Source organism: Bos javanicus, chromosome 4, assembly GCF_032452875.1.
Source record: "Bos javanicus breed banteng chromosome 4, ARS-OSU_banteng_1.0, whole genome shotgun sequence".
Taxonomy (NCBI): domain Eukaryota; kingdom Metazoa; phylum Chordata; class Mammalia; order Artiodactyla; family Bovidae; genus Bos; species Bos javanicus.
This window is the reverse complement of record NC_083871.1, coordinates 98,396,734-98,409,013: the sequence shown is the minus strand read 5'-3', so window position 1 is coordinate 98,409,013 and position 12,280 is coordinate 98,396,734. Positions and strand designations below refer to the sequence as shown.

General features: G+C 36.9%; 1 protein-coding gene across 3 annotated transcripts in view; it reads right to left on the bottom strand.

Annotated features, from left to right (window-relative positions):
* Positions 1-12,280, bottom strand: part of LRGUK (leucine rich repeats and guanylate kinase domain containing) — a 101,609-nt gene that overhangs the window by 68,429 nt on the left and 20,900 nt on the right. For all 3 annotated transcript variants that reach the window (XM_061414745.1, XM_061414744.1, XM_061414743.1), the window contains exons 6-8: positions 7,853-7,977; positions 3,386-3,529; positions 481-561 (exon numbers count right to left, since the gene is read on the bottom strand). In XM_061414745.1, the coding sequence (XP_061270729.1) occupies positions 481-561; positions 3,386-3,529; positions 7,853-7,977 (350 nt within the window). The remainder of the gene's footprint in view (positions 1-480; positions 562-3,385; positions 3,530-7,852; positions 7,978-12,280) is intronic.

Genomic DNA, 12,280 nt, shown 5'->3' with positions numbered 1-12,280 from the left:
ACGCTGGAGTGGGTTGCCATTTCCTTCTCCAATGCATGAAAGTGAAAAGTGAAAGTGAAGTTGCTTGGTCGTGTCCGACCTTCAGCGACCCCATGGACTGTAGCCCACCAGGTCCTCCGTCCATGGTATTTTCCAGGCAAGAGTACTGGAGTGGGGTGCCATTGCCTTCTCCACACCTCAGGCATTCTTGCACTAAAAAGACATTGCTCTATAATCTCAATAGGTCCCTCTTGATAATCTTTGTTACCATGTGGATGAGTCACAAATGGTCATACAGCGTAGACAACTAATATTCAATTTCAGGCTTTACCTGCACCAATGGTGGAGCACGGGTATGACTTTGCTTACCCTTCTAATAGAGAATGGTGATAAACACACTGTATTCACATTCTTCATGTTCTATCAAAAGTATTTCATAAAGAAGAATTCCAAGTATGTTCTCATCCCTAATCCCCACCCTCAAAACAAAGGACGTCTTACCCGAATTGGATTTCTCAGAAGATTGAGAACTCGAAGGAGAGGTAGGTTTTCAATGTATTCTATTTCACCCAGCTCAGCAACCTGTTTAACAGAAAAACAAACACACACACACACACAGACAATATTATCAACAGGCTAAATGTACCAAGACAACAGAGAACATAATATAAGAGGAGCTACATTGGATCCTTTAAACTCAACTTATTTTAAAAATTGCTCTTGTGAATATCTAGCTTTTCAATGAGAATTCCATAAAGTCACACAGAACAAGGGAATAACTGCATATTCCTTCAATAAATGTAAACTCACAGCCACATTTTCTTTTCTCCCCTCTGGATAGAAAAGAGTAAGGTAGACAGATGTTCCTCATCTCATCCACATTTAAGGCAGGAATTAAATAGTATGTAGAAACAGAGAAAATGCAACAAAGGCACACATGGGCTATGCGGCTCTCGCCATCACTCATCCTATCTAGCCTCCAGTTCCCCAGTCCCCCTCCCCACCACTGGTTCTGCAGGTTATTGTGGTTATTTGTGACTGGGGAAGCCTTCTTACTGCATGCAGCTCTATCATTTTATCAATGAGGTCACTGTTTTAAGAAAAGATAAAAATGGCAAGTTGCATGACATATTTCTTGATGTCAATGTTACATGACTTCACCTGAAAACTCTTTGCTAAACTGTACATTTATGAGTTATACATAACTCTTGAGAAGACTCTCAAGAGTCTTCTCCAACAACATGGTTCAAAAGCAACAATTCTTCGGCTGTGTAGATCACAACAACTGTGGAAAATTCTTAAAGAGATGGGAATACCAGACCACCTTACCTGCCTCCTGAGAAACCAGTATGTAGGTCAAGAAGCAACAGTTAGAACCAGACATGGAACAATGGAATGGTTCAAAATTGGGAAAGGAGTACATCAAGGCTGTATACTGTCACCCCAATTATTTAACTTATATAGAGAGTACATCATTTGAAATGCCAGGCTGGATGAAGCACAAGCTAGAATCAAGGCTGCCAGGAGAAATATTAATAACCTCAGATATGCAGATGACATCACCCTTATGGCAGAAAGCAAAGAGGAACTAAAGAGCCTCTAGGTGAAGATGAAAGAGAAGAGTGAAAAAGCTGGCTTAAAGCTCAACATTCAAACAGCTAGGATCATGGCATCTGGTCCCATCACTTCATGGCAAATAGATGGGGAAACAATGGAAACACTGACAGACTTTATTTTGGAGGGCTCAAAAATCCCTGCAGATGGTGACTACAGCCAAGAAATTAAAAGATGCTTGCTCCTTGCAAGAAAAGCTATGACCAACCTAGACAGCATGTTAAAAAACAGAGACGTTACTTTGCCAACAAAGGTCCGTCTAGTCAAAGCTATGTTTTTTCCAGTAGTCATGTATGGATGTGAGAGTTGGAGTATAAAGAAAGCTAAGGGCTAAAGAATTGATATGTTTGGATCGTAGTGTTGGAGAAGACTCTTGAGAGTCCCTTGGACTGCAAGGAGATCCAACCAGTCCATCCTAAAGGCGATCAGTCCTGAGTGTGCACTGGAAGGACTAATGCTGAAGCGGAAGCTCCAATACTTTGGCCACCTGATGAGAAGAACTGACTCATTGGAAAAGACCCTGATGCTGGGAAAGATTGAAGGCAGGAGGAGATGGGGATGACACAGGATGAGATGGTTGGGGTGCATCACTGACTCGATGGACATGAGTTTGAGCAAGCTCCAGGAGATGGGTAAGGACAGGGAAGCCTGGCGTTCTGCAGTCCATGGGGTCGCAAAGTCAGACACGACTGAGTGACTGAACAACAACAACCACAAAACCATATGAAGAGATTTGGAACCTGGTCTTATGACTTCTTAGGTCTTATGACTTCTTAAGTCTAATAATTTCATGAAGTCTATGACTTCATAAGACATATGGGACAGTGAACAAACGCATTAAGCTTAGAAGTTGACCATTTAATATGCAAGTCACATGAAAATGAGGAACAGTTTTTCCTGTTATTAAAAATCCACTCTTGCCAGACCTAAAGACTGTCCTTTTTTTGATTTTTAGAAATATAACAGCTAATGGAAGCTCACTGGAGAAAGTCATTAGATTCAGCTGATGAGCACCATCACGGCTGAACAGAGAAACGTCTCCTCAGAAATTCATCTTATACTCTCTATGTCTCTTTTAGGGTCAGGCAGACTTTTCATTTTCAAGAAGTAAATAATCAACTTACTTGTGAGATCTTCCCCAAAAATACAACAAAGTACTCAAGATGAATAAAATCACAAAGTAGATCTTATCGCAGAAGAAGTGAGCTACAGGTACCAACTGAATATATCATTATTAGGAGCATACATGCTTTATTAAAAATAAAATATAATTCAGAGTGAAAGCCAATTGATATAATTTGTGAAGTAATGTGTGCATTAAGCCAGAATGGAAATCTGAATAAGTCCAGTCTCCAAATGTATCCAAGTTGCAAACATAGGCTATTGTTACAAATAGGATATGATAATTCACTTCCTGGGTCTCTTCTCATTAAATGGAGGCAACACCAGCCTGAGGCTATTCTCTTGGCTCCAGTTTCCCTGCTCTGACATGTCAGACATTCCTAATGCAATCTTTCTACCCCAAATTTCACATGAACATATCTACTTCACAAAGTCATGCGCCCTTGGTTGCAGTTTAAACCTTCAAAATTATGAAATCAGGAATGCTTAAAAGCTAAGAATCACTATTTATTAAAAAAATTAAAAAGCCCTTCACCTATTGCTCCAGGAGGTTTTCTAGAATATTTCTGAGCTGGCATTGCATGTGATAGCACTTGAGACATTAATAATGGGTCCCAATATGTTCTCTTATGTAGACACTAAAACCAAGACACTTAAAGTATGACATTACCTTATTATCCTCGAGGTTGATCACTTCCAAGAAATCATGACCCTGTAAGCCTTGGAGGCTACTGATCTGATTCTGGCTCAGATCGAGGATCTGCAGGACTCTTAGGTCATCCAAACCTGTCATCTTCTCAATCTGGTTATTGCTCTAAAATTGATAAAAATACACTTAATGTCCTAAAGAGAAAACTGCAGTGACAAGTTTTCATTCTGGGTACACTGCCTCAAACCTCTTAAAATCAGTAAGACATTCTTGTCTCCCTCTATTCCCATCATTCACCTCCCTAAACACATATACATACATCATAGAAAGAAATCACGGTATTTCAGCTGGAAGACTCAGAACTTAATATTTTTTGCTAGAGATAAGCAGATAAATGTTCATAGGAACATTGTTCAGTAAGAAAGACAAAAGCTAGGCAGTATAAAATTTGGACATTGCTAACCTCAAGCCTAATGGCAGCATGACTCCATGCTCCTCTTTAGAAATATAAATTTAACAACAATTCTTTCATGGCCATTTTAACAAACCACTTGAATGCTACAACTCCCACATCTACTCTGTCTTCAGAAATATTCTGAATATAATCACTTCATATCACAAGGTTTGTGGCAGTCTGATATATGCTTCTGCTTATTCATGCTCTTGGTACCTTTCTCTCCTCTTGAATCCAGGCTGCACCTATGACCTGCCTTCACCCAAAGAATATGGCACAAGTGTCCTAGTTATAAATCTAAGACATAAGAAGGCCTGGCAGTGGCTCCTTTTGTGTTTTGGAGCCCTGAGCTGCCATGTAAGAACTCTAGCTCCTCTAGAAAGAATCTGTGGAGATGTTAAATAGAGAGGAGCCCTGAGACTAGAGAGAGAGAAGAAACTCAGCTACTGTAGCATCTCTGCTGAGCCCAGCCCCCAGTCAATCTGCTAGCTGGACAAGGCAAGACCAGCAGAACCACCCATCTGAGCCCAGCTCAGATTACAGAACTGCAAAATAAAAAAATGCTTCACTAATAGAATTTCTCAACACCACTACATTTTGGGGTGGCATGTTTTACAACAATACATACACAAACTAAGTTCTTAAATAATTCACACATAAACATCTTCTTAGACAACACCATGAAACAGAGAAAGATATAGGACTTAAATGTTGTTCTCTTTTCCAACCCCCATGAACCCATAACACAAATTATGGTGGTAACAACAATTTGCATTTTCTTGTACATTTCCCAACACATGCAAAATTCCTTGTGCTCATTAGTCTTTGAAGTATAAGAATATGTCCCAGTAAAGCTAAACTCTGAGTTGAGAATCACAGTAAAGAGTAATTTTGAGGTTTCAACTAATGCCATGTTATACCCATCCTTAACCTTTTAAAACTTTTACTGACCACTTTATAACTAAAAAATTTTAGTATTCTCTACCATCTATAATATTTTTCCTGGTACATGTTTCCTGATACATTTAATAGTAAGAGCTCATTTTCACCCAATTTTTCATAAGATTTCACTTTAATAATGAGCAAGATTTATATTCATTAATATAATTTTATGGTTCTTTAAAATATATTAATAAAATGTTGATAATCTATAAAGCTGGATGATAGTACATGGGATTCATTAAACTATTCCCTTTATTTTTATATATGTCTGAAAAATTCCATAATGAGAAGGAAGAATACTAATGACCCCATTTGCCTAAGTCAAATTTCCTACTGTTCAAAAAAGTTCTAGAAAGAGTAATAGAAAAAGGAAAGGAAAAAACTACACTGAACATAATGTCCATATTAATTTAACTTATTGAAATAGGACCTCAATATCCTATTTAAAATATACCCACATATCAAGTTTATACATAATACACTTCTTCCTAAAGACTTTTGATGTGCCATAGATGTGGAAGATAAACTGTAATTCTTTTTTAGTGTGTCTCTGATGGCTTTCAAAGTGGTAGATGCTCAAGAGCAGAGTAAGGCATAGAAATGTTTAATTAGATAGTCTACGGTCATAAAAGAAAGCAGAACTTGAGAAATATGTCAAATCAGAATTTGAGTTGAAAGTCATCTAGTCAAATCTTTTATCCAATGATGAAAACCCGATACGTCTCTGCTCAAAGCGCATGGCCAGTTTCTGCAAGAACAGTTCCTCTTGCATGTTTCATCATGTTGAGCAGGGAAAAGGGAGCAGTTAGAGAGAAACTGTTTTATTAAATAAATGAAATGAGAAATAGTCTCAATCTCCCAAGTTGGGAGGGGAAAAAAAAAAACAAATGACTTTTACTGAGACACAATGATTTTTTGAAGTTTGGAATGGATTGCCCTTACTTGCTAAAGGAGGTGGCTGGCAGAACAGACCATGAGTGAACCACATTTTCCCTTAATATTTATTGTAGAAGTTGATGGTAGGGAATTAACAATTGGTTTGTATAGTGAATGGCTCTTTTTTTTCCTCTGAATTTATCTCAATAAAGGGAATTACTTTCAGCAGTACAATTGTTTTACTGATACCACAATTTTTTTAAAAAGCATGAAAAACTATTGAAACAAATGAGTCTCATTTTATGTATTTTATTAATATATGGAAAAGAAAACTTTACCATTCTCAAAAATTTTAAGGAAAATGAATGATGGAAAATTCTGTATTTTCTAGTTAATCTTGGATGACGGGAAAGGGAATGGGGAACAATCCATCTAATCTACTTGTAGGAAAAGTAAGTTTTTTAATGCTTTTTCTAAAAGCTGCTTGAGATGAAACTGTCAACACAGTTTACTTATTCAGTTACTGAAACAAAGTCTTACGATAAAAGTGCTATGTGTTGTTATTCTTAATAATGAGCTGAATTCTCATTGCCTTATGCACAGCTGTGTATCTCTTTCCGCATATCATGCTCTACTTAAAGTGAACAGGAATGCAATGTAAAAAGATACATAAAGAAAAGGATAAAGTTGTAACAAGCTGCAAATTGAATAGAACATACTGCCAAGAATCCTTCAAATTATCGTAATTTTTAAATGTGACTTTCTTTTATAATCTTTAAGTTTGCAATTTGACTTGCCGAAGTCATTTTCATTTACAGCTTTGCCACTGTGCCTTGGTGGACAGAAAACATGAAACTTCCGGGGAATAATTAAACTTTACCACGTCTCTACTGGCAATCAGTAGTGTGCCCTCATCTAATTCACCATAAGGAGTGAAGAGTCCTGAAAAAGCACTTCAGGCTTCAAGCTCGGGGAAAGAAAAATTAACACATAGCCAACCATCAGCTGTCTGTAGTTAAACAAGACAGAAATAATGCATCATATTTGTAAAAAATCTGCAGATAACAGAATTTAAACAACAGTTTGACAATCTTCTGTGGGATATTAACTTAAGAAATTAATAAATCACTAGTCTCATGGCTTAAAATCCCTGCCTATCCTGTGACAGATAAAATGAAGAACAGAAAAGCCATCCAAGGGTAAGAAAGAAGAAGAAAGACTCCTACATCATCCACAAACTACTTTATCAGCCCCCAAACTAATGAGCTAGACTATTACTTCAAAAATACTGTATTTTTGGTTGGAACTAATATGATCCTGCTGATTTTTAAGTAAGTTGTCTGTGTTTTCATTCAGTCATAGTCACAGAGCATGTCATATAGCTTAAGGATAGTGCTCTTCATGGGGAAAAAATTTAAAATATTAACTTTCTGAAGGAAATTGTTCATTTATTCTCAGCCAGAGAGAATAAATGAACTTTATTTATTCATTCATAATAAATTATGAATAAATTTATTCATAATTCTGGTTTTCTAGAATGGGAGACTAGCATAGAGTGATATAAAAGGACTGCCAAAATTCAGTGCCCAGTGGTTCATTTGAAAGTAATGAAGCTTTTTTTTTTGCAATGACGCTTTAACTGCAATAAATATTACACTTCTTCATGTTGTTTAGTCACTAAATCATTTCCGACTCTGCAACCCCATGGACAGTAGCCTGCCAAGTTCCTCTGTTCATGGCATTTCCCAGGCAAGAATACTGGAGTGAGTGCCATTTCCTTCTCCAGGGGATCTTTCCGACCTAGGGATCAAACCTGTGTCTCTTGCATTGGCAGGCGGATTCTTTACCGCTGAGCCACCAAGGAAGTCCAAATATTATGCTTAAATATGTTTAAATATTATTGCATTAATAAGACATTATAACTATATTCTTAACAGGTGCTAAAAGTATGCCTTTCTTTCTTAGTGGTAAAGTCAGTCTTTTAAAAAATGGAATTTGTATTCCAAGTTAGAAAATCATTTTACTTTAAGCATGAAATATTCATCAAACACACATAAACAAACCAGATATGAAAAGGAGCAAACAAAACAGAAGATCACGACATTACATAAAGAAACTAGCTCTTTATAAAACTGAAAAATCCTAGCTATCATTCATATATTTACTAAGACATTAATTGGTACTTCTATAAAGAATAATACTTTTGGTAGACTCACCAGACAAAGTATTTTGATTGGTAACATGCCTAAGCCATTAATGGTTGTGATCTTGTTGTTGGCCAAACTAAGGTAGGTAAGGCTGCTGCACAGCTCTAGTCCACTGATTTCAGTTATCTCATTGCCTGTACACCACGACTATGTTTAAGGAAAATGTTACTGGAAACATTTTGAAGAAACAATGAATCAGTGTCAAATCATCATTAGAAAAATGACAACCGCGTAAATAAAAAGTACTACATGCCCAATACAAAGCATGCCACATCTTAAAATATTTTTTATATGTAAGCTAATACTTACATGGGGAAAACACGTGAAAAAGAATGGATGTATATATGTGCGTGTGTGTGTATGTATACATATACTTCATATATATCAACTTGGCAACATACCTGATTCACTTTGCTGCACACCTGAAACACATTGTAAATCAAATCTACTCCAATAAAAACTTTAAAAAAAAAAAAGAAAAAGAAAAGAAAGAAGTTAGTTCTAGCAGTACTTATTTATTTTTTTTTAAAGGAACAGCTTTTGAGTGCACTCAGTTGCATTTGTGTTCATATGTGACTCATTTAATTGGTGAGGAAAAAGCAATCGCCAGAAGTGAAACCACCAGGGTGGTTCAAAGCTGCCTCTTTGGCAGCATTTTTCCTTTGCTCCCTTAATGGTCTTCATGGGAAACTCTTGTACTTTCCTACAGGCAGAACTTCTGAATCCAGGGTTGTCCTGGGGAAGTACACGTGCTTTATCATCCCCATAACTGGGAAAATAGCCCGGGAGATGTCATCTGCAGAAAATGGGTCATGTGAGAAAATTTGGAGAGGAACAGCTTTTTGGCAAATTTCCAGGATTTAATGTCATTCTCCACCAAAGCTCAGTTTTCCTTCCCAAGTAGCCTAAGACATCACCATTTTCTCAGCCAACTGTCATCTTCAGGGCGTCCAGTCATCACCAAGACCTGGCATTTTTTGCTTTAAAACATCTCTTCAAACATGCCATTGTTTTTCATCTCCAGCTTAATTCAGCTTCGATACAAGTGCGTACCTCTAACCTACATTTCTTCTTGTCTTCAAGTCATCTTACACCCTATAGTCAGGTTAAATTTTTTTCAAAATATTGACTGGTTATCATGCTTAATTAACAAATTCTTACAGGACAAATTCCAAAATCTTCACTCTGGCATTTAAGACCCTTTACTTTAAGCAAAAGCTATTTATTTGAATTTCATCCCCATTATAATCCAGTGAGAATTTTCCAGTTCTGCCAGGTCCATCTTCTTAATAGTTCAGGAATTTACATTTGACTTTCTTTTTTTTTATATACTGCTTTCCTAATTATTTCTAAAATCTGCTCATTCTTCAGGATTTAATTTAAAATTCCACTTTTTAAGTTTTCTCTTTTTTTTAACATTTGCTTTAGACTGGCATATTAAGCATTGCTTTTTGATGAATAGCCTCATTTCTCTATTACTTTTTAATTACATAAATAAGTACGAGTGACAGGCTTGGAGAACGTATATTCACAACATACAGAGTAGACAAAGAATTAAGTATCTAGAAAATATAAAGATCACAATAGCCCAACAGAAAATGGGGAAAGAATATAATCAAGAAATTCTCAGAAGAGAAAATCCAAGTGGCTAACATAACATAACAGGGAAAAGGAAATGGTAAGCCACTCCAGTATTTTTGCCTGGGAAGTCCTATGGATAGAGGGCTACAGTCCATGTGGTCACAAGAGTCAGACACAACTTAGCAACTACACCACCACCGCCAACATAAAAAACATATGAAAAGACACTCTGCTTCCCCTGTAGTCAGGAGAAAGTAAATCAAGATGTTATTCTTTGCCTATCGGTTTGGCAAACATTTTAAAAGTTTTGAAGAATAGATTCTTTCATACCACTGAGTGAGAGGGTTCATTACGGTGCAGCCTCTCTGGAGGCAATCTGGCAGTGTTTATTATAACTGTAAATATCGGGGCAATTCCAATTCTTGGTATTCACTCTAGACAAACTGTTTCTTCCCCACAGCCTTTTCTGGTCAACTTTGAACACCCCACCTATGGAGATCAATCTCAGAACCAACAAATGCTTTGAAGAGAAAGGAACAGACCGTAAGTATCACAAAAACATACATTTTGCTTCATAATTATCTGTAGTTATCCTAACTCTATTACTTACTAGTTATGTGACATAATTTCTCTCTGCTCAGATTTTTCATCTGTACAATGAAGACAACATCAGGTTGCCATGAAGCCCAAAAGTTAGATCATGAGGAAAAAAATTTAGAAAATAGGTGTGAATGAGTTGTACAAACTATCAAGTACCTCACACTTACAAGATGTTATTGTTACTAAATTACAAGCACATGAGGCTAAGGAATCATATCCTCTGCCTCCTGGCCAATAGCACACAAATAAGGATTCAGGCCAGGATGGATTCTGAAAGAACAAGGCCAGAGACAGCTGTTAATTAAGAAACTAAGAGCAATGATGAGAAAATACTGCCAAATGAACTGGAAATTCCTCGATTTTCCTCACAGGGTCCAGATTCAATCCTTAGGCGGAAGCATAATTCTGCTTATTGTCAGCACGCATTTCAAAACCACTTTCACAAAGCTTCCCGCCAGACTAGCCCTACAAACAGACATTTATGCTCATAAACACGATCCTTCTTTCTGCTTCCATTTTCTTTGAGCTGTTTAAATAATCACTCCATAGATGAATTAAAATATCCTCAGAGTAGCAGTCTTTGGTAAGAAAAATTAAGCATGGAAAACTTCAAATGGACAACGGTTTCACTCTAGCCCAGGAAGGAATAGTCTCTTACGTCCTATTTCAGGAGCCCTAGGGTCTTGGTAGCTCAGCCTCAGCAGAAATGAAGATACTCAGTTATGATGGAGAGTAAAACAAATGGTTGTCAGTGGCTGAGTCAGGAAGGACTCCCATGGGAAGCAGGCAGGAGAAACCATCAAGAGATAATGGGAATTGAAAAGGAAAGCTTGTTGACTGTGTGTATAATGATTTTCCAAGACATGAGAGACTACGTTCAGTTTACTCTCTAGCTTTGAATAGGAGGGAAAGTCATGTATTATGAAGTTAGTGCTGCAAGGGCCAAAAGAAGGAGCAGTTCAGATGCCCCCTGCAGTCATGGCCAGGGCTTCTATACTGGGGCAAAGGGTGAGGAATTGACTGAACATCTCTGTTGATAAATACTTCCATTTCACCAAAACCATCTGTTTCCCAACTCTTCACTCCTCTTTAAATTTCAAGGAATTTCAAGCATTATAAATTACAGCTGACCTTTGAAACACAGGTTTGAAATTTATGGGACCACTTATACTTGAGTTGTTTTTTCTTTTTCACTAAATGCATACTACAGTGATACACCATCTATTGAGCTTGGTTGACTCCACTGATGCAGAACTGTGGCTAACAAAGAACTTACTATAAAGTTCTGTGAGGATATTCGATTGCTCTGGGTTGGTCCCTAACTCTTATCATTATTCAAGGATCAACTGCAATCATGTTCTTAAGAATACTTTTAACCGTGGTATAAGAGCTTTCTTCACTAATTACTTCCACAGTTACATCATATGTGACTATCAGCAATAACAATAGTCAATATGCAGGACTGGTCCATCCGACGTTCTGAGTTCAGGAATAACTTTATCTCTCCCATCTCATTTTCTTGAGAACCTTCATGAAATGTTACTTGCCCTTCCTCCTAACATTATTCTTTCACATTCTTTAATAGGTCTTGGGACTACCCAGTAAGAAGAAATATAATCAGTTAAGTCATTAAAATGTTACAATGAATTAGTTTACTAGTTTAATTCTCTTAGGTATATTTCAATTTTAAAAGGCCACTATTAGGAGAAAGAGACTCAAAGAACTAAGAATCAACATACTGCATTCTAACTCTAAAGTTTTATGACCCTATGAATAAATCTTTTACTATGGAATGTTAGATCCTCATGGAGACTGAGTGAAGGAACCCAAAGGCACACAAGCATAACTTTCCAGCTAGGGAAAAGCCCAACAATATATTTTTACATTTTGGTGATGCTGTCAGCAGTTCGCAGTGCTTGACATGAATTATTCGCTACTCTGGTATTTGCTCTTATTCATTTGTCTACAATCATAAAATACGGGCCTGGTGTATAGAAAACAGTTACTAAGAAATAAGTAGGAAATCCATCACAATTCTCTTAGTGGCAAGAACCACAGTGATGGCTTTAATCAAAATCAGTCCTGAAGGATGTATATCACCTTACCAGTGAAAAATGTTCTTCACTCTGAGAGTGAATCTCTTTAAGAAATGAAACACGCATACACTTTAAATGGCTATGTGATAAAAGTAGTAATTATTCAATGAATTGCAACATAGGAAGAGCAACGGAATTCAGAAGACTAGTCTTGGTTCAA